General features: G+C 37.1%; 2 protein-coding genes across 5 annotated transcripts in view; one reads left to right on the top strand and one right to left on the bottom strand.

Moving 5' to 3' along the window:
- HLTF (helicase like transcription factor) overlaps window positions 1–10,745 on the top strand; it is a 55,920-nt gene extending 45,175 nt beyond the window's left edge. For all 4 annotated transcript variants that reach the window (XM_006149713.3, XM_014588280.2, XM_006149712.3 and 1 more), the window contains exons 21-25: window positions 178–300; window positions 906–1,018; window positions 1,966–2,146; window positions 5,305–5,385; window positions 9,143–10,745. In XM_006149713.3, the coding sequence (XP_006149775.1) occupies window positions 178–300; window positions 906–1,018; window positions 1,966–2,146; window positions 5,305–5,385; window positions 9,143–9,295 (651 nt within the window). In that variant the 3' untranslated portion in view covers window positions 9,296–10,745. The remainder of the gene's footprint in view (window positions 1–177; window positions 301–905; window positions 1,019–1,965; window positions 2,147–5,304; window positions 5,386–9,142) is intronic.
- A 3,253-nt stretch (window positions 10,746–13,998) lies between these two features.
- Window positions 13,999–23,401, bottom strand: part of GYG1 (glycogenin 1) — a 44,060-nt gene continuing 34,657 nt past the window's right edge. The window contains exons 6-7 of the mRNA XM_006172074.3: window positions 21,147–21,366; window positions 13,999–14,824 (exon numbers count right to left, since the gene is read on the bottom strand). Of these exons, the coding sequence (XP_006172136.2) occupies window positions 14,654–14,824; window positions 21,147–21,366 (391 nt within the window). The 3' untranslated portion in view covers window positions 13,999–14,653. The remainder of the gene's footprint in view (window positions 14,825–21,146; window positions 21,367–23,401) is intronic.

Below are 23,401 nucleotides of genomic sequence, written 5' to 3'. Positions count from 1 at the left end.
GATCATATACTTCCGTACCCTCTACCCATCCCATGTTACACATTAAGAACACTACCTCTGGAGTTTATCATGTACAGATACATCTCAGTGGCTGAATCTAATAAAAGGCTTGATTAAATTTTTGCTATTTGTGTTCCTGTTGTAAGTGTCATTCATACTTTGTTGTTTCATGTATAGCCACATGCTAAATGCCCTTTATGCAGAAAGGATATAAATGAGGACAATTTATTAGAATGTCCTCCAGAAGAATTGGCACGTGACAATGAGAGATCTGATATAGAATGGACAGCCAGTTCAAAGGTAAAGTACATTTGTACAAATGTTTGAATACTTGCTTCACATTTATATAAGGAAATACCATGCACTGAAATATATAGCATTATATAAAATAATGGTAATTTTGGTTTTGATTTTGTTATTTGAATATTCTATTGGTGACTACTGGCTATTTTTGTAAGTAGTGAATTTGAGAGAAAAGAGAAAAGGTTCTGATAATTGAAATATTTCAGTCTTAATTATTTTTTTTTAAAGTTGCCAGAGGGTGAACGCTCTTTGAGAAAGACTGGCAGTGAAAGAAAATACCACCCCCCACCACAGGGCATGGTCATTCTGCAATCCTTTCTCTGTTCCTTTATTCTTTTGGGATTTAGCGTGCATGCACACATGCTGACTGTTTCTCAAACTGCTAGGGCTGGGATTCAGACTGCTTGCTCAGTCATGTGAGATTCAACTCCCTTAACCACTAAGCCATGGGGCTAGCCCTTTATTTATTTATTTTTTTTAATTAGTAATCTCTTACTTTTTTGCTAAAGGGAAACAACCTGGCAGGATCTTTCTCTTTATTTTGGAGTAAGTTTACCTATTGAAAATGGAACCTAATATGGGTCTTAATTTTTTTTTTTCAGATTAATGCTCTAATGCATGCATTAATTGACTTAAGAAAGAAGAACCCCAACATAAAAAGTTTAGTAGTTTCTCAGTTTACAACATTCCTGTCTTTAATAGAAATACCACTCAGGTTTTTCAGCAGTATTTTTCACTTTGTATAAAATGATTTTACGTAGGAGTATTGATTGATTTCAATAGCAAACAAAAAAATAAAAAACAACTCTGTTACTGCTTTAGTTAACTTTAAGTCATTTTTAAATTAAGTTTTAGATTTTTTTTTTTTTTTTTTTTAGAAGTTTTTGCAATAGGGCACGTGAACTTGCCGGAGAGATGGAGAGACAGAAAGCGAGAAATAACCCCTTAGGTGGGATGGCCACGCTGCAGTTCCTTTTCCTCCATTCTCTTCTTGGGATCTTGGGCACAATGCACATGCACCCGGCATGAGTTTAAGCCACTGGGTCTGGGACTCGAGCCACAGTCAACTACATGGGAGTCCAGCAACATAGCCATTATGCTAACTGCTGGTCCCCAGTTTTAGTTATTTTCTATCTATAATAATATTCAGAATTGCAATGGAGAATATTACCTGGCAGCTAAGATTTTAGAGGAAAAGTCCTAAATTTTTTTTGTTGTTGTTGGAGAGGTTTTTTTTTTTTGTTTTTTTTTTTTTTTTTTTTTTTAGGGGGCATGCGCTTGTCAGAAAGGCAGAGACAGAGAGAGACAGAAAGTGAGAAATCAACCCCAGGGTGGATGGCCACGCTGCACTTCCTTCTCTTCCATTCTCCTCTTGGGATTTTGGGCACGCATGCCCATGCACCTGGTGTAAGTTTAAGCCACCAGGTCCAGGACTCAAACCGTGATTGACTACATGAGAGCTCAGCGACATAGCCATTATGCTAACTGCTGGTCCTGGAAAAGTCCTAAATTTATGGAGGGAAAAAAAATTCACTTGCTGCATGTGGAATATTAGTAAGATCTTAGTAAATATTTGTTTTTAAAAATTAGTGAAAGATTTATAATTTCTTAATTTTTTATAGTATAGAAAGTATTCCTTTGCTCTTTTTTTTTTACAATCAGATCCTCTGGATTTATTTTTACTCGTTTGGATGGTTCCATGGCCCAAAAGAAAAGAGTTGAATCAATTCAGTCTTTTCAAAATACTGAAGCAGGATCTCCGACTATAATGCTTCTGTCCCTAAAAGCCGGTGGAGTTGGTTTGAATCTTTCTGCAGCTTCCCGGGTGTTTTTAATGGATCCAGTAAGTATTTTCGTAGACATTTCAAAATTTTACTATTTCCTTCAGGAATTGTCAAAATTCTTAGACAAATTTCAGAAATAGTACAATTTAGTACATGTACATTGAAGACTTTACATATATCAGTGGAAATCCTCATAACATATCTGACATAGATACCATTATTAGTCCTATTTTACAGATGAGGAACTACAGAAAAGTAAATAATTTGTCTAATGTCACAAGGTAATAATATACAAAACCAGAATTAGAGTCTGTTAAGTACAATTATGCTTTGCTGTTATGTTTATCTTCTACGTACAGAATAAATCTCCATTTATACTGTAATGCTTTAGGGTAATGGTTTATTCAGCCAGCAGATAATTAAATCTGGTTCTGTGTGAGGGTGTGTTACTGGTCCTAGGAACCTACGAGCAAAATAGACAAAGCAGCTCGGTGCTAGCGGTCTCAAACTTTTGTGTACATAAAAATTATGTAAAATGCAAATTCTAACCTCTGTCCTTAGAGATTTAGGAGCTCTTGAATGAGACCCAGAAAGTGGCACTTTAGACATATAGGTGATTCAGGTGCAGGTGGTACAAGATATGATTTGTGAAACAAATGCTATCAATGGAATATCCTTACAGATTATAGTGCCTACTGTGGTAGTCACTTACATAGTATAGGTGTGGAAGTAGAGGGAGCTAAAAATTCACTCTGTACTTTACTCACCAAGAGTAAGCTTTTCTAAACACACAAAAGGGCTGTTTGGGCTAGAAGGACACTGGACTAATTCAGTTTCTAATTCTCACTGAGTACTATGTGGACTGATAACCAGTCCATTTTTGGCATTTAAGATTTATAGTTCAGCTTATTGCCTGAAACTTAGAAAATCATAACATGTAGAAATTTTACTGAGATAAATAAAATTAGTTATTCTGGTGAGGTAACCTGGTTGATGCATATACCTATTTCCCATGGATTTTTTTGTTTGTTTTTGTTTGTTTTTATTCCCCTCTCTGCAGCTGAGACTTAACCTTTCCAGTAAGATTATAGCCATAGTCATGTTTATGCATTCATGTGGGAATGCCATGGATAGCAGTGATCTGTCTTATTTTCTTGTTTTAGTACTGTAGATAAAGTTTTAAGTCTTCACTGGTCTTCGTATTCTATAATTACTATAAAAAAATATTGTAACAAAGTTTAAGTTATATATTAACTTACCTAATGGTAATCTCAGAAACTGAATTTTAGAATAAATTCTTAAATTATTTTGGTTCTCTTATAATCCTAGTATTCTATCAAAATAGCGTAATTACTATAAGGTAATGAGAGACTAAATTTTTTTTATCAGTGATTTTAAAAAACCTACAGAATATTTAAACATTTATAGTAAGCTTATTTTTCATTGAACATACCAAATTTTTCAATGTTTTTTTCCAAATTTTAAACAAAAGTCAGGTCCCAGAAAAATAGTAAGATTCAATCAGAAAATATTTTGCTCAGAATCTTTTACCTTTTCATGTAGCATCGTATGAGAGAGTGAGGGACAGACGGCACAGTGGTAATGCAGTGTCCTCCAGTACTGGATCCATGTGAGGGGGTCCCAGTTCACATCCTGAGGCCTCCTTTTCATGTAGGGTACATGTGCGTACACATGCATGCCTGTGATCTAGGTTGGCTATGGCTGGGGATAGATCACAATGCAAAGACACTTTTGAGAATCCCTGTCTCTGTTTCTCTGTCATGGAAGAAATAAACTTTAAAAAGAGGAAGAGTGATTTTATTTATTTCTTCAGAGAATGGTAAAAAGAGATGCACAGAAAATTAGGTACTCCCAACAGGATCTTCATACCATGATTCACCTCTAGCTGTGCTAGGATGTATGGCATGCACTGGGAGGCCTTAGGACATGAACCCTGGTCCTTCTAATGTGGTCATGATTCTGTTACTGTTGTGCTATCACATGGCCCCTAGAATGATACTGAGTGTTTATTATGAGCTTCTGATAAAGTTACTTGCTTGTGTGAATAGGAGCTATCATTTTTATATCATTGTGTAGTTAATTGGTTTTCTGGTTTCATAGTAGATGTGTATTATCAGCATGTGTCAGTGATACCTATCAGTTTTAGAAAACCACAAACTAAATAGATTCTTAAATCTAATTAGTATACTGAAAAAGAACCCAGAGCTCAAATTGTACTAATAACATAACCTTTCCTTTCCTAGATCCCAAGGAAAGTTAAAAAGAAGAAAATAGCAGTTACCCTAAGTGTAAATCATACTGTAAACTTGTCATCTGCATATGCATCTATGATTTTGTTTTTGTTTTCAGCTACTACTTAACCATGTGTTTATTTTCCCCAGAAAACCATTTTTAGCTTTAATATTCATCCATATTTTACAGTTAAAATTTAATGATTCCTATCCCAACAATTCACAATATTATTTAAAATAAAACAAAACACTTGACTGCCATCTTTCTAGGTTAAAGAACTTTATATCTTTTTTGGTTATCCTTTCCTTTTCATTGCTTCATCATTTTATTCTACACTTTAGGACAGTTTCCATTTAATGCTAGTGTTAATTAGCTAATGTTTCTTTTTTAGCTCAGTTTTGAAGTCAAAGTGATTTCAAATATAGATGCAGAAAGTTACATAAACAAAAAGCCTTAAAGAATTTTTAGGACTTTGGTGTACTTCTGAAACCTTTTTTTTTGTGTGTGAATGGAGGAAAGAGAACACAAGAGCCAGCAAAAGGGCAAAAAGCTCTTTGATAAGTAGCCTACAAATTGCTTTTCAATTCTGATATCAAATTAAGTCATTTAAGTGGATGAATAACTGTTTTCCTTCAGTTGATTGTACACAGATCCACTTTAAGATAAAAATTTAAAAAGCAGAAACGATTTAGTTAGACACAAAATACTGTAATTGGGTGCTGGCACCTATTATAAGGCCCTATATTAAGTATTAGAAGTAATAGAGTAGATTGACTAGAGGGAGAATACCTGCCTAACATTATAGTGATTGGAGCAGTAGATTTTCTTTTCTTCAGTACATTTGTTATGTCAGTATCTGAATTTTTAAAAATTTCATTAAGATGAGTGCATCGTATTGAAGTGAAAAGAGTGAATCAGAGCATTCATACTAGGGCAATAATAATGCCACTCATGTTCTTGTTAGGCCTGGAATCCTGCTGCTGAAGATCAGTGTTTTGACAGATGCCATAGACTCGGCCAAAAGCAAGAAGTTATTATCACAAAAGTGAGTTTTCAAAGTGCCTATTATAAGTTTAAGTTGATATATATATTTTAACTATACAAATAATGCATGAATGTATTATTGTAATGGCCAAAGTAGAATTATGCAGAACAAGTCATTTTTTTTGTGCACCAGTGGTTTAGTATGTGCTGTTCAAGAGCCCTTTCTTTTGTGCGTGTGGAGTGTTTTTTGTTTAAGACACAGTCTTACTGTATTGTCTTTGCTGGCTATGAGATTACTCTCCTCTTGCCTCATTCTTCAGAGTAACTGGGATCACAAGTACATGCCAGTGTGCCTGTACATCTCGCCATAAAAATTTTAAAGATAAATTAGATAGTACCTTATTATTTCACAACATAATTTCTTTCCTTAAAACTATACTTTAGAGACATAGGCAAATATTTCTTCAGGAGAAAACCAGAATTCTGGATTTAGACTTTAATAAAGACAACTATGAACTTTCTTTCAAAATAGGCTTTATAATGTCTGAGGCAGATACAAATTTATGCTTCTGTGATAGTCAAAAAAGTATTCTTCTGGCCTGGCTGCAGTGGTACAGGTGGTTGCATAGTGCTGGAGCTACATAGAAGGCTTACGTTTGGATCCTGGACCAGTCTTGGGCATGCCGAATGTGGCAGGGGGCACCAGTAATACCCAGCTAACTGGGAAGCTAGGGTGGGAGGTTCTTGTAAAGACAAGACTTATAGGAAACACCACTCTCCTCCTCTCAAAAAAAAAAAAAAAAAAAAAAAAACTTTCTAATTTGCATTTTCCTAAGACCTTGAGCCTATTTGATGTGTATTATTAACATTTTTCTGTGAATTGTTCATTTATAATTTTTGCCAGTTTTCATAGTTATAGTACAAGTGTAGTTTCATAATATAAAAGACTTCTTTCTGCATCGATTCATTTGTTCCTTATGTGTATTGGAATTGTTTGCCCCAGCTCTTGTTAGTCTTTGAACTTTGGGCTTTTTGTCATGAAAAATGGTTTAAAATTTTTATGATTTGAAGTATGTCAGTCTTTATTATATAGGTTGAGCATCCATCCAAAATCTAAAATCCATAATGCTCCAAAATTTGAAATTCTTTTGAGTGCTGATAAAACTCCACAAGTAGAAAAATACTATACCTGACCTATCAGGGTCAAAATGCCCAGTACAAAAATAATATATTACTTTCAGGCTGTATGTATAAGGTGCATATGAAACATAAATGAATTTCATGTTCAGATTTGAGTCCATCCCTAAGATAGCTCATTACGAAAATGCAAATAATTCAAAATTTGAAACACTTCTGTCCTACGCATTTTAGTTGAGGGATTTTCTTTTCTTTTTTTTTTTTCACTGTTATAATAACTAATCTATCTTGCATTTTACAGAAGTCTATAAACAGTTTTTAAAAAAGCACCCTCTTACCCCTTATCATGTTTCTCTGACATTTTTTAAAAGTAGGCAATAAGTATGTCAACAGCGTGAGCAATGGCTCTCGAAAGGATTTTGATGAACCAACCATTAGCCAAAGAACTTAGCAGTTTTTCTATTTTCTATTGATACCTTGTTTTTAACACAATAGCATACCATTCTGATGGTAAACCTGTTCAGCCAAATCTCCACAAGACACTGCAAAATCAGTAGCTTTGGCATGGAACTGTGCTCACTTGCCTGAGAGAGCCTGGAGCTGGTCCTGATACTGGCAACAGAGCATCAAGAATGACAAATTTCGCCCTGTAAGAAATAGTCGAATATCCTGCAGGATTGTGTCCAGTGATCAGCGTGTGTGACAAGTGACATGTTCCTTGATAAATCTTCTCAAGACATTTTCTATCTATTTCTGTTAGAATCTTCCTTTGATTACTAGTTGGTTATTACCATCTATAGAATCACATGTACCCAGTTCAACCAATAAAAATGCAAGGAATGTTTGGGTTAATGGTGTAACAGTTTACAGATACCTGTAAAGTTGACAAAAGTTTCCTTGGTTCTTACTCGGACAACTTGTGGAGGTTTCATGCCATTTCTTTTTCTCTCCAGCAACCATATTGAGATTCTTTTCCCCAGGATGTTAAAACACTCCATTCAGTAGCTCCTCACATGTGTAGTCTCTTTCTGAGCCTACCTAAGCAGGGCCTGTCTGGTTACTCAGTGAGATATCGTTATCTTTTTTGCTGTCTTCATCTTCTAAAGCCTCAGCTTTCTTTAGTATTTCATTCTCATCTGGGAACTTAAATTCTTTCTCTTTTTTATTGCCAAGCATAATGTCAAGGTCATCCTGTGGTTCTGCCATTTCTTAAACATCACTTTCAACCTTAAGATCCTTTACACCTTCTTCAGCTTCATCAATATCAAATCTTTTTGTTTTGTTTTCTTCTTTTTCTTTTGATTAAAGAAGTTCAAGTCATCAAAATCATCAGAAGAATCTTTTTTCCTACTTGCTTTTGTATCTTTGTCCTCAGTTAGCTCTGGTTCCACTTCCTTTGGTTCTGAGGTCTGGGCTTCTTCTGTCTGGGCATCCCCTTCTTCATCTAACATAAAAGCAGCCTTCTTTTTCTTCTTGCTTGTAGTAGTATCAAAAATCATCTTTTCCCGGGAACCAGCAGTTAGCGTAATGGCTATGTCGCTGGATTCCCACGTAGTTGACCGGGGTTCGCGTCCCGGACCCGGTGGCTTAGAACTCACGCCAGGCATGTGTGCCTGCATGCCCAAGATCCCGAAAGGAGAATGGAGGAGAAGGGATTGCAGCGTGACCATCCCCCCTGGGGGGTGATTTCTCGCTTTCTGTCTCTGTCTCTCTCTGTCAGGCTGGTGAGCGCACGTGCCCTATTGCGAAAACCTCTCAAAAAAAAAAAAAAAGAAAAATCATCTTGTCTCTGGACATGGGTACAGCTTGAGTGGGTTCTGCATGGATGGGATGTCACATGGGTCAGCCCCAGGGCCCTGTGCCAGGATCCACCACCACCACACTAGGCAGATGAGGGATTTTCAACATTGCAATTCTAGATTTTAAGGTTTTGCTTAGGACAAAATTTTAAAGCTGTTTTTCTATATTATGATTCTTTTGGAAGATTTCCTTTTGTGTTTTGTTTATGGTTTCTGATATGGCCCTACTTTATTTTTTCAAATGAAGAACCATTCATTGGCAAAGTCCATCTTTTTTAAAAATATGAAATGTCACTTTTATCATAAATTAATTCATATGTATTATGTGATCCCTTTTTTATTTCATTTTTAAATTTTTGCCATAGGGCACTTTCGCTCACCAGAGACAGAATGAAAGGAGATATCACCCCTCCCCCCAGGGGTGATGACCACACCACGGTTCTTTCTTCTTCATTCTCTTCTCAGGACTTTGGGCATGCATGCACACGCCCCAGCATATTTTTCAAGCTGCTCGTTCTGGAACTCAGAACTGCAGAGTGGACCATGTGGGATCCAGCACTTTAATCACCATGCCACCCGCTAGATCCTGAATCCTTTTTAGATTGTTCTGTTCTGTTGATATCTTTTCTTGTTCCCAGGACAATATTATTCTTAAAATAAAAACTATGGGTTTATAAAGTATGTTTTGATATCTGATAGGATAAAATGACCCCCCCCCTTTTTTAAGTAGATAATTTTATTAATGTAGTTTCTTTTGGAAATAACTTTATAAATTTTTATAATTCAAAAGACTACTCTATGTGAAAGGTATGATAAGATTTTAAATTCTGTGACCTAAGGAGGACTTAAACAATTTAACTTTTTTTTTTTTCTTTTTAAAAGTTCATTGTGAAGGACTCTGTTGAAGAAAATATGCTGAAAATACAAAACACAAAGAGAGAACTTGCAGCTGGAGCCTTTGGAACTAAAAAAACAAATGCTAATGAAACGAAACAAGCTAAAATTAACGAAATCAGAACTTTAATTGATATATAATTTGCAGAATTTTAGTAAGGTCAGTTTTATGTGTGTTTTAGAAATGAGAAAAATGTGGAGTTCTAGAAATAAGGTCTAGAGAGAGTATATAACTTCTAAAAGGGGCATACTGTTTTATATTAGTGAAGAGATATTACTGACACATAATTGCTCTTCTATATATAAACCTATTTTTAATGATACTTCAATAGCAATAAGTTCCGTTATATACTGTGGCCTAAAATAATTTTTGAGATAAAGTTACTTTGTTATTCAACTTTTCATAGTACCTATGCTGAGTATTTTCATATATCTCCCAATACTCAGCTTTTTCATATTTCAGAAAGGTCAAACCTTTTATACTTTTGACCAAATAAAGAGTTATTTTCTATGTTGAACACATTTGGTTATTTCACCAAAGCTTCTGATTTATGATGTAGTAGCTAGTCCTTGTAAACAATTAATATGTATACAGACTCTACAAAAGATTGACTGTATTAGATGTTCAAAAACCACATTACATTCCAGAGCCAAACCTTAAATGAGACCAAAGTCCAAATTAGCAAGTTACTTGCAATTTTTTATAGCTTCATTCATATACAGTTCACATAAGTGACTTGTAATTTTATATTCATTAAAACATTTACAGACTATAAGCACTATTTTCTCCATTTTAGTCAAGTGGTACTCCATTCATTGTTTAAATGTAAATTGGTGTGTTTAGGGTGTAAATACTGTCTGAGGGGTTGAGAGGAAACCGATTCTACCCAATTTGACTTGAATATTTAAATTATGGAATTGCTATATAGATATTTCTATAAGTAGATAATTTTATTTATGTAGTTTCTTTTGGACATAACTTTATAAATTTTTATAATTCAGAAGACTACTATATGTGAAAGGTGTGATATCTGGATGGAAGTTGGGCTGGATGACCTCCAAAGTCAAAGTTTCAACTCTTAAAGACATCTTAACCCTGAATGTAAAAATTTGTTATGTGGTTAGAATTGGATTTTGGAAATTCAGTAATTCATCCTTAACATCTTTCTATAGAATTTAGTCGTCTTTTTCCTTTTTTTTCCCCCGTTAATAAGCAAACCCACAATAGTTGCCACAGAATACTAGGTGACTCCTAAGTTGTGTTTAAAACAACTAGAAATTTAGTAATCAGGTTATATAGTCAGTGGTATTATTTCCTTAGCGGAAACTTTTTTGAAAAACTCCGAAGAGTTTAATTACCGTAACAAGTGAAGCTTCATGTTTATCGGTACAGACTTAAGAACATCTTTAGATTTTATTTACAGTGTTCAACTGACTTGACTGAAAGATAAAAGAAGATTGAGGCAATGTGGTATTTTAGGGCACACATATAAGGTATGGCCAAATCTCTTAACAACTCAGTCTTTCCCTCCCTGTGGCCTGTTTCTTGCTCCAAAGGAGCAGTGCAGTAGCCAGCAAGAATATTTCTAGTCCCTAGGATTCAGAACATTAAAAATAGGGAATTTCTTTATATTGTAGCTTTAGCATCACACACACACACACACACACACACACACACACAATCAGGTTAATGAGAAATCTCATATGGTATTTGGGTTCTTTACTAATACTCCAGTGAGATACGTATGTCTAGTTTTTTGGGGAAGAAAAGAAAAAACACACACACACACACACACACACACACACACACAATCAGGTTAATGAGAAATCTCATATGGTATTTGGGTTCTTTACTAATACTCCAGTGAGATACGTATGTCTAGTTTTTTGGGGAAGAAAAGAAAAAACATACAGTCTGTTCTTTTTTGCTTTCAAAGGTAATACAAACTGTAAACATAAAGACAGCTTGCTTCTTTACCCATTTATAGAGTTGTATTTTTAGACACATTCATCATAGTTTGGCAAGTCATTTTAAAAATACCTTTGTTTTCGTACATTTCTATTAAATGGTGTTAAATAAAAATTTTTTAATTTGTCTTAAAATATATAAACCACTGGAATGAAAACTTCACATTATGCTATGCTGTTAATTCTGTTTTATTATTACATAGAATAATAGCTTTAGAAACGTATTGAAAACATTGTATTCCCACTTGCAGTTCAAACTGGATTTTGTTTTAAAGTCAATAAAAATTAAAAAAACTGTTACTTTTCCTCATTGCCACAATTTTGAGTATTATCTCTTTAGAGAAATCTTCCATTAAATCATATTTCTGTGAAGATGTTTATATTACTAATTTTTTGATTGATAGTATACTTGGTAACTTATTCATATTTCCATCGTTTTTTTTTTAACCTTGCTCAGTTTAACTAGTTGAACTTTTTGTTCAGAAATCGGTGTAGGCTTAGGTCTAGTAGTGTGTACTGGTTAACTCAAAAGGCTGAGGCCTTGTGGGAGATGGGTTTGGATTCCCCTAAATAAGCGGGGAGAGGTGGCATGTAAGCCTTAGTCCCAGCTATTTGAGAACTTGAGGCACGCAGATGGAGACGTTTCAAGATCATGTCTAGAAAACAAACAAAATAAACCAGTGTATATTTAAAGTTTATTTTAAATGCCTTGATTTAAAACATTGCTTCCAATTAATTTCATCTGCAAGGAAAAAAGTTGTAATAATACATACTACATATATATATATATATATATATATATGGTATATATGCGTGGGGGGGTGGGGGGAGCTCTGGATTGTTGCATTTTCCCCTTGAAATTGTAACTCTAGGATTAGATATAGTTAAAATAATCTTAGAGTGGATACTAATGAAATCATCCTTAGGCAGTATATGCTTTGTGTTGGAGAATGTTGAATACATTGGTGTAATTTTTCCTTGTTTTATTCATAGTACTTGCCAGGGTTCTATTCATTAGCAATTGGATGATGCTCATCAAAAAGAGACAAATTTTGTTTGAATCACGTTGAGAACTCAAATGCTTTACCTCTGGTTTTTAACATTAAGTCATCTGCAAAAAGCAATGTAAAGAGAATTACAATAAACCTTCACTTTATGCAAAAATCATAGACCTCCATCAAGCATGAAGCTAGTTCCCTAAAACATGGGTTTGACTTTTGCCATGGGCACATTTATTCTATGGCCAAAGGCTATTATATCCACCATTGTTTTTGCGGGAATAAAGTAAGATACTGATTATCTCCAGAAATGTGTGTCTTGTAAGTTGAGTTACTGCCTTTTTATATCTACTAAGTGACCCTTGGTATTTGGGGCTTTGGAAAAGATTTTGCAGTATAATTGCAGTTTTGCATGTAAGTACTTCATAATCAGGGAAAGATCAGGGAAGGAAGAGAAATGTTAGTTCAGTTTAATGAGTTTCTTCCACATCACTTGACACCTTTATACAGATTAAATGCTATTTTTTACGTTAAACTTGTCACTGGTTCTGATTCCCAAAGTAAACAGCTTTCACTGAATAAAATGTTAAAAGCATGTAAGCTTTTCTACCTTAGTGCTTTATGTCTCGTGCTGTGTAAAAAAATAGGGAATGGAAGATAGTAAATACAAAATATGAACAGTGATACGTTCGATTTCCCCCCCAAATTTGACATTATTATATCTTTTCTCAATAATAATGATAAAAAAGCTTTGAATCTTGTGATCTCTTCTAATACATTTACTTATTTGGACTACATATTACATTTGACAGAAATAAGGCAGTGCCAGTTATCTGAAGACTAGGTTTCTGTTCATCTCAGCGTGAGGACTCAGAAGCCAAAAAAGCTTCCGACTGCTAAAATTATCTTGAGGTTTTTGTACCATAGTACCTGACTATAATATAGAGGCACTTAAGTCTTTGGTAAAGGTTTCATGTATTCAAAGATCATAGCAGCTCACTCTATACTAGTCAAGTAACTCTTGTTTTCAGAAATCATAAAATATTTAATAATTTTAGGTAAGTTCTCAGTTTCTTATTGAACTTTTATTGTAGCCAGCCTCCAAGGTAGCCCTCGATCATTTTTTCCTTCAGGTATCCACACTACTGTGGAGTCATTTCCTCCCATATTAAATAGGGGTGACTTGTGTATACTATAGGATATTGTAGAATAGAAGGTGACCTTGAAGGTTAGGGCCACAAATCATTACAGCTTCTGCCCAACTCATTTCTTCCTGTCAGTCTACTCCTGATTTCTTCAATAGGATCATTTGTGATTACTCATTTTTTAAAACGTTGGTTTGCATCCTGCTTTTAAACTTGCTATTCCTTGCAACCTAAAATCATCTCTAAGTGTAATAAACATGCTTTACACTCATTCTATTGTTTTATTGGGTTGTTGAAAAAGTCATGGTGCATTTCTGCACAGAGAAAAAATATATCATAACTTTCCTGGCAGCCCAGTAAATCATGGATAGAAACCATCAGACAGTAGGTCCAAAGCTGATCCTGACATTCCTGAGAGAGATTACTATGTTTAGAGACTGACAGTGAACTCATGGTTTTAAGGCTACAATATTCTAAAGTACCTGAACATCATATAAGACGCAATGGGTGATAGACCAGATACATTTTATCTCACTTTCCTCCATCTGTCAGATCCATCACCATCACTAAGAATATTAAATGTCTTAGATACCAATTTTTAAAACATATATCACAGCATGAAGCTTTATACTTTAAACTATGATAAATTCTACAAAATGAAAAGTTGTCCAATAGTTTTTTCCAAGGGTGTGTGTAGATGGGAGGAGTGAATCCTTTAATTAAACCATTAAGATATGGTAGTAAGTCTTTATTTTTCATACAGAGTGCCACTACAGAAAACCACCAGGGAACACACTGCTATTTTCAGATATACAGAACTGAACAGAAGCAGTTAGCATGCTGCCTATACTGTACACAGAAAATGGGTGAACATCTTCAGACACTAAAAACTAGGGCGTAGAATGGGTTACCGTCATTTGCTGATATGTTCATGAATCACTCAACAGTGTTATTACAGGCTGTCTTAAAAGCAGAATTACAATCACTCTGGCAGACTCTGGGAGACTTTAAAATGCAGGTTTAGTGAGTACAACGAGCAAAGATAGGGCAGATGCCATGTCCTATCCTGAAGGGAGACCAACATGGAGCCTGGTTCTGCACATGTGAGAGTTGATACGACCATTTTAATAGCTTTGTATTAGTGATCAGCATAATTGAGAATTTTTGAAACATGAGCTAAATAAGAAGGGTTAAAATGCACACTGTCGATATAAAAGGATTGCTACTTCACAATTTTTGCTCAGTTCTCATCTGTGTCCTGCAAAAACCCCTGATGAGTTTTAGTGAAAGCCTCTAGCAACTGTAACAGACTTCTCAACCCAGGTCTAGATACTAAGAGAAACAGGTGCCCATGGAGTGGATGTGTCCGCAGGAAAATGGCAGTATTTCTACTGGAGGTAAGTGTCAAGTTTCCTCTTGATGTTGTCAAAGGAATCTGCTCCCATGTAATCAGCCTGGCCCTGCTCCCACCGCTCCTTCCGTTCTTCAGAGGATACAAAAGGTGCCGTAGCTGGGATCTCTCCAAGGGACAGGTGTGATATGGCTCCTGAGACATTTTCCTAGAAAGGAAAGAATAATCAAGACATTCCCTGAGAGCTGAAAATAAGACCATAGTAAAGAATGCAGTAAACTGAGAAAGGTTAAAAAAAATGAATTCTCATGCAAAGTAGCAAAAACTGAAAACTATTACATGAAACAAATGACACAAAATACAAGGGTCTATGATATTTTTCCTAACGAAATGAAGACTTCTTGACTCAGTGAAAACATTGGGAGAACAAAGTAATTAGGGTTAATGTTTAAGTTCTGCATACCTTTCTACAGAAGCCACAAGAGCAAGCCAGAGTATAGACCAAGTCTGAAAGCTGCAAACAGTTCATTAGAATTAGAAAGTGTAAGACGGATGGACATGGAAACACAAGTCTCAGATAAATTCTCAAGCTGTGTGGGCTCAGAAAGGTTGAGAACTTAAACAAAATGGTATCTCAGAGGCTATGTTTCAGAAACAACCAGAGAGCCACAACACATATACAAATTGTCACGTTTTAAGAAGGAAAACTAAATGAGACTTTGTGCCAAACTTAGCTGCCTGTTCAGTCTTTCATTCGGATTACCAATGAGCATTTATTCTTGTAGTTTCTATTGATGTGCTTCATTTTGAACAACTGTTTCGATTCCTATCTTTACCTTTCTTTGGTTCATAATTCTCAACCTCTGTGTTGTGGAAGAAACAGTAAATGTGCAGCAAGCAGAGCAAACATACTTTATCAGAAAGTTGATTCTCAGAATGGAGAAGGGATTGTAGTGAGTCATCCCCTCTGGGGGGTGATTTCTCACTTTTGCTTTCATTGTCTCTGTCTCTCTTTGGCGAGTGCATGTGCCATAAGGCTAAAATCTCTTAAATAAATAAAAGTTGATTCTCACAGATAAGCAATTAATTTCAAATGCACCATAAAAGGAGACCAATGACATTCTTCAAAAACTATCACAAGAAAGTACTGGAAATCTTAGGCAAGAAAAAGGAAGTTAAATGAATATAAACAGGTATCTCTTTTAACAAAATGAACAAACTTTTGATTACCTATGTTTGATGCTACCTATATGTAGGTACATATGTATGTACTTAAGTATACTGGAACCCCAAGGTGTCTGGGTACAGGGACAGCTGAGGCAGCATAAGGAAGTCCTCCTAGTCCTGACTTTGCCTTCCTCTTGCAACAGGAATGACATAGGGAGCTCTACCAGACATAGGAAGGCTCTCCTCTGCTCATAATATGGGGGCTATGGGTTTATAATGTACTGTCCCAGGGGTGAGGCCCTTGAGGTCAAGCCAAGTGTACTGGAGCTAATTTAAGACAGTTCAACATTTAAAATGTAACTCTCCTTTCTCTGCCAAAATAAATGCTGTCCTGTTATCACTCAGTATGGCTCCAGGACACCAGAGGATACCGAAATCTGCAGATGTACAAGCCCCTTACATAATATGGTGTGTATTTCACATAACCTACACATGCCCTCTCATATACTTTAAGTCATCTCTAGAATTTAAGCAATCCTAACATTAGAGATAAGTGAAAAGGAAAATTATAAACTTTGGTAACTCTTAGGGAGCCATGTCATCCTTCATTTCATAACAATTGACATGTTTGGGACACATCTGAAGATGGCTAGATCAATGGATGGATAACGGGGGTCAGGGGGAGGATGACTGTACTCAGTTCCAGGTGTAGAAGGAAAACTAAGCAAGGTCCATCTCAAATTTTCATAAGGGTAAGATTGGTTCAAACTGGTTTACATTATTCAAATGGGTTCAAAATGGTTCTGACTGGCTCAGGCCGATTTGAAATGGTTCTGACCGGATCAAACTGGTTCTTACTGGCTTAGACTGGTTCAAACTGGGTCTGAATGGTTTAAACCTGATCTGACAAATTTAGGCTGGTTTGAACTGGATCTGATTGCTTCAGACTGGTTTAAACTGCCTATGATTGGATCAGTCTGGTTCAAACTGGATCAAACTAGCTCAAGCCAGTGGTTCAAAATGGCTCAAACCAGTTCTGACTGGATCAAATTGATTCTGACTGGCTCAAACTGGTCCTGACTGCTTCTGAGTCGTTCCAACTGCCTCAAACTGGTTCTAACTCAAATCAGTTCAGACCAGCTCATACTGGTTCAAATTGGTTTAACAGGATCACACCAGTTCTGACTGGTTTAAACCAGTTCCAACTGGCTCAGACCAGTCTGGTTATGACTAGTTGAAACTGGTTCAGACTGGCTCATATCAGTCCGAACTGGTTCTGACTGGTTCAAACTGGATCTGACTGGTTTAAACCAGTTCCAACTGGCTCAGACCAGTTCGCACTGGTTCTGACTTATTCAAATGGTTCAAACTGGTTTTAACTGCTTTTGATGGCTTTAGTCTGGTTCAGATGGGATCAGATCAGCTCTGACTGGTTTAAGCCAATTCTGACAGGGTTACACCAGTTCTGACAGATTTAAACTGGTTCTGACCAGCTCAAACTGGTTCCGACTGGTTCAAACCGGTTCTGACCAACTCAAACCAGTTACGACTCACTCAAACCAGTTCTGACCAGATCAAACCAGCTCTATCTAGTTTAAACCAGTTCTGACTGAATCACACCAGTTCTGACAGACTTGAACTGGTTCTGACTAGCACAAACTGGTTCTAGCTGGATCAAACAGGCTATGACTGGTTCAAACTGGTTTTGAGTGGTTCTGACTGGTTCAAACTGGCACAGACTGGTTTTGACTGGCTCATACTAGTTTGAACTGGTTCTGACTGGTTTAAACTGGTCCTGACAGGCTTAGATTGGTTTGAACCAGATCTAACTGCTACAGACTGGCTTAAACTGCTTCTGACTAGTTCACCAGATCAAAGTAGTTCAAACCGGTGGTTCAAACTGATTACAGCCAGTTCTGATTCTGGCCGGTTCAAACCAGCTCTGACTGGTCAAACAGGTTCTGACTGGATAAAACCAGCTCTGACTGAATCACACCAGTTTTCAAAAACTTAAGCTGGTTTTAGCTGGATCAAACAGGTTTTGACTGGTTCAGACTGATTCTGACTGGCTCAAACTGGTTCTGACTGGCTCAAACCAGCTATGACTGGTTCAAACTGTTGAGACCAGTTCTGACTGGACTGGCTTGGTTTAAACCAGTTCTGACTGGTTCCAACTGGATCAAACTGGTTCTGACTGGTTTGAACTGGTTGAAACTGGTTCTCACTGGCTCACACCTGTTCAAACTGGTTTCTACTGGCTCAAAACGGTTATGACTGGTTCTTACTAGATCAAACCAGTTCAAACTTGCTGGCTTAAACTAGTTCAAACTGGTTCTGACCAGTTCAAACTGGTTCTGTTTTAGGCTGGTTTACACTGCTTCTGCCTGGTTAAGAATGGTTCAAACCAGCTTTGACTGGTTTAATCCGATTCTGACTAAACAGGTTGAAAATGGTTCTGACTGGCTCAAACAGGTTCTGACTGGTTTAAACAGGTTGAAAATGGTTCTGACTGGCTCAAACCAGTTCTGACTGGTTTAAATAGGTTGAAAATGGTTCTGACTGGCTCAAACTGGTTCTGATTGGTTCTTTCCAGCTCAGACCGATTCTGACTGGATTAAACTAACTGGTCAAAACTGGTTCTAGCCAGTTCTGACTGGCTCCCAGACCATGTCTCCAGGTGTATTGCTGGGTGCTGTATTTCTTGTGTCATGCCTGTGTGTGCCTGTACCACACATCTGAGTACCGTGTCTCCCAGTGTCACATCTTCTGGTACTATGTGGCACAGTGAGGAGAGGTGGCACATGAAGGTGTGGTGCAAGAAGACATGGCACCCAGCAATACAGTAAGATGTGGTACCAAAAGACATGCAAGTGGTGTATGACACATATTCTCACACGTGTCAAAGATGTGTTCATTTAGACAGAATAACGTGTGTTAATTTTGACACCTTTCCAATTTGACAGATGTGTTCATTTTGACATACAAATGACAGGTGTTTCATTTTTGACACAAGTATCAATTGTGGCATGTGTGTACATTTTCACACATGTCCATTTTGACATCTGTGCCCATTTTTACATGCAAATGACACATCAATTTTGACACATGACCAATTTGACATGCATGTCCATTTTGCAATATAAGCAACACGAGTCGATTTTGACACATGCATCAATTTTACATGCAAATGCACATGTCCTTTGTGACACAGATGTTGATTTTGCCACAAAACAATACACGTGTTGATTTTGACATGCCGATTTTGACAAACACATGTCTTGATTTTGACACATGTACCAATTTTGACAGATGTGTTAAATTTCAGAGATGTGTCTTTTGTGACTCATGTCAATTTTGATACACGTGTCAATTTTGACACCTGTCATTTGTGACACACATGTCGATTTTGACACGTGTCATTTGTGACACATGTCGATCTTGACATGTGTCATTTGTGACATGCATGTCGATTTTGACACGCGTTTCAATTTTGACACATGTTACTTTGACACACGTGTCCATTATAAGAGTCTCATATCTAGATTTCAGTACAAATTTCTGCTACTGTTATATAACTAAGACAAATTATATAACTTCTTTATGCCTAATTTATGTATAAAAAGGGAATATTAAGAAAAAATAAAGGGAATATGAACAATAATAGTATTTGATAGAGTGGTTGTAAGGGTTAAATATGGTTAAGTTTGTGCGTGTGTGTTTTAATTGTCAGGATAAGCAGTCTTGCCAGACAGAGGGAGAAAGCTCTCCCCTTCCCTAGAAACAGTCATGCAGTGATCTCATTGTCTTCATTTCTCCATCCTGTTGGGATTGGAAGCATGCATGAACAGTGTGTTTTTCAAGCTGCTGGAATTGGATTGGAACTGCAGTCAGCCATTTGGGATCTTGCTCCCTTAACTACAGGCCCGATCCAAAAATAACTTTTTTTTCCATTGCCAAAAAGTTTATTAGCTTAATTAAAAACATTTTCTTGAGTAATAACAAAAAAAAATTTAAACCAGAAAGACTGTCAGTGGCTACACCTTATAATCAATATTTGGAATTGCATGGTTTACTGCTAGTCTTCATTTTATTAACAACAATCCATTTATTGGTTCCAAGAAGGCATGACTACTGCTTTGTCTGAGAATAAGTCCCTACTGCAATTAAGAATAAAAAATATAGTTGGAGTGTGACCTGCATTAGAGTAAAGTTGACAACCAACGTCTGCTAAGCACTTGCTATGTGCCAAGCACTGACCAAGTGCTGTACGTGTACTATGATCCATAAAATGTAGAGAGTAAGAATTTAAGTGTCACTTACTTCTCTCCTTTTTTTCTTTTTATATTTCGGCATAAATACTAAGAAGGGACATGGCTAAAATATATACCAGAGAAAAGAGAATATCTAGCAATTTCTTCAAATAATGGGGAGGTAATTAACTGGTTATTTGATTATAATTCACTCATTCCCTTCTTTGTATCTTCAATATATAACATAACAGTTAAATTCCTCAACCTCTTCCCATTCTTCCAAGAACAAACCTCAGAAGAGGACCTTTAAAGTGAGAAAAGATGTACTTAAAGTGGGTCATTACTTTAAATGTTAACATAAACTCTTCTTTGTCCGACAAATACATTTTTTTGAAGATTTTTGCTATAGGGTGCGTGCACTCACCAGAGAGAGACAAAGTGAGAAGTTACCCCCCCTCCCCCAGGGTCATGCTGTGATCCCTTCTCCATTCTCCTTGGGATTTCGGACATGTATGCACACAGCGCCTGGTGAGTTTTAAGCCTCCGGGACCTGAACCTCGGTTGACTATGTGGGCGTCCAGCAATGTAACCATTACACCATCTGCTGGGAGAAGTTTCTTTAAGATCCTATATAACCATGGGAGTACAGATATAATTGGAGTATCAAAATAATTTTATAAGTATTTATTGTTCATTCATGTTACTGTGATTTTGACTGGAAATAACTTCTAAGCAAATGCCACATATAAAATAGGCACATTTATATATTTGCAGTTTCTAAAACATTAAATGGGGCACTCTTTATACACTTCAGAATCCTTTGCAGGACAATGGGCTAAGAATTTTATGGTTACGTTATGTAGGTACATATTTTAAAACTCTCGAAACCTCTCTTATGCTCTCAGATTTGATGAAATTTGCCACACAGTTTACTTCTGCTACTACTTTGCTGGTAATATTTCACCCCTCCAGATGGTCATTGTTTTCTGTCCACAAGATCTTCTTTATCTCTGTTTCAAATACCACTAAGTGTACCCCATCTCTATAGATACACCAAGTTTTTTTTTTCTTAATGCAGCATTAAATTATCTAAAAGAAAAAACAAAAACCTACCACATTTAGGTATGAGCAGGTGTCTTTCACAAGGCCATATTGTTGAAGCAGAGGTAAAACATTCATGGTGAAGATGTCCCACCACAGGTTAAGAAACTCAGGATGAATCATGGTGGGATCATGAGACTCACTTTTGACACTTTTGGTTTTGGGATCATAAGTATAATTCCATGGTTTGATCCGTCCCAGGAAATGCACAACTTTGGCACTTGCACCAAACCTGCCAGGCAAACACAGGTTAAAATGGTTAGTAGATTCTGAGCACTGAAAAAAAGATAAGCAGGACTTAGTTCTGTCCTGCAGGAGTGGCTAGAAACTGATCTAAGTGAAATTGTGAGGCAGATACTTTCAAAATTATTCAACTGCGCATTAAATACATATAAAAATGCAAAAGCAGTGGTTCAATGTAACAACTGAAGTGCCAATCCATCATGGACAGAAAAGGCACAACCACGTGGGAAACATTCGGTATCACCTAACCCAGTCAGACTGAACATGCTCAAGCTCCCCCTGACACACACACCATAAGCTCAGCCCCGAGGCATATACCTGAAGCAATTCTTGCTCATGTGCAGCAGGGGATATCGAAATGTTCACAGCAGCAGCATTGTTTGAAATGGTCATAAACGAGACAACCCAGATGTCCATATGTAAGATTAGATGACCGCTTAGCAAGTGCACACCTCTTCTCCCAGGGGAAGTATGCTTTCCCACCTAATTTTGGACACGGTCATGTGGTGATTTGGCCAATGGAGTGTGGGCAGAAGGGACAGCCTGCCTACAGAAGCCCTGCTTGTTTCTGTTCACCCTCCCTGAGAAGTTCATGCTTCTGCCAGCAGAACATGCTCTGGGTTGCTTGCTGGTTTCAGAAGAATGAAAATCATGAAACAGATCTGGATTGAACCACTGATCTGACTCCAAACCCAGCTGAGGTTATTTACAGAGATTTTTGCTATAGGGTACGTGTACCCACCAGAGAGACAGAAAGTGAGAAATCCCCCAGGGGTATGGCCACACCTCAATCCCTTCTCCTCCAGTCTCCTCTTGGAATTTTGGGTGCACACACATACACACTTGCCCGGCATGAGTTTTAAGCCACCAGGCCTGGGATTTGAACTGCAGTCAACTATGTGGGAGTACAGCGACGTAACTATCACATCACCTGCGGGTTTTCCCTGGTGTGCTTTTCAAGCCACCAAGTGTGGGACTCAAGCCTCTGCTGGCCAGGTGGGAATCTAGCACTTTAACCACCTGCTGGCCCCTACATTTTGTCTTTTCTTTATGGATTGTTGGAAAAGTCATGATGTATTTTTCTGTGCGACAGTGTGTCATGACTTTTCCAACAATCCAATGTAATAGTCATTCTACCTGGATTAAGTCTAGCACCTCAACCACCATACTGCCTGTTGGCCCCCATATCTTCTAAAGTTTATAATTTTTAAAATGTTGGGGTGGGCATTAGCAAATGGCATTATATGTTGCTGGACTCTCACATAGTTGACCATGGTTCGAGTCTGGGACCTGGCGGCTTAAAACTCATGCTGGGAGCAGGTATGTGTGTGCCCAAAATCCTGAGGGCAGACTGAAGAAGGGACTGCAGCATGGCCATCTCCTCTGGGGGATGATTTCTCGCTTTTCTATCTCTCTGTTACTCTGTCTCTCTGGAGATCACATGTGCCCTACAGTAAAAATTTCTCTTAAAAAAAATGTTGGGGGTGACCAGGTGGTGTAGTGGTTGGGGCAGTGGATTCCACATGGTGGCTGCGGTTCAAGTCCCAGACACAGCAGCTTGAAAATCATGCTGGGCACATGTGCATGCGTACCCAAAATCCTGAGAGGAGCTGGGAGGAGAAGGGACTGCGGTGGGGCAATCCACCCTGGGAGGGGGGGGATAATTTCTCACTTTCTCTCTCTCCAGCAAGGGCTTGTGCTCTATAGAAAAAAATCGAAAAAAGAAAAACAGAAATGTTAGGGGCCTATTAAATAGTAAACTCTCAGATGATAATAACTATACTTTGGCTCAAATTCTTCATGGACATTATTAGGAAGAGTAATATTCCTATAAAGTAGATTTTACTAATGTGTTCACTGAGGATCAAAGACCCAAGTGAGTTCTCCAGGAATCTGGCACAGTTTTGCCTGTTTCACAGGCCTGACCTCTAACCATACTATGGTAAGATGCTGCCACCCCAACATGCAAGAAAAATAGAGTTGATATGTAAAGTTCCTTCCTCTTAAAGATAATTAATTCAATG

This window comes from Tupaia chinensis, unplaced genomic scaffold, assembly GCF_000334495.1.
Source record: "Tupaia chinensis unplaced genomic scaffold, TupChi_1.0 Scaffold000272_1, whole genome shotgun sequence".
Taxonomy (NCBI): domain Eukaryota; kingdom Metazoa; phylum Chordata; class Mammalia; order Scandentia; family Tupaiidae; genus Tupaia; species Tupaia belangeri.
Note: the sequence above shows the minus strand (reverse complement) of the source record. Positions and strands in the feature narration are given on the sequence as shown.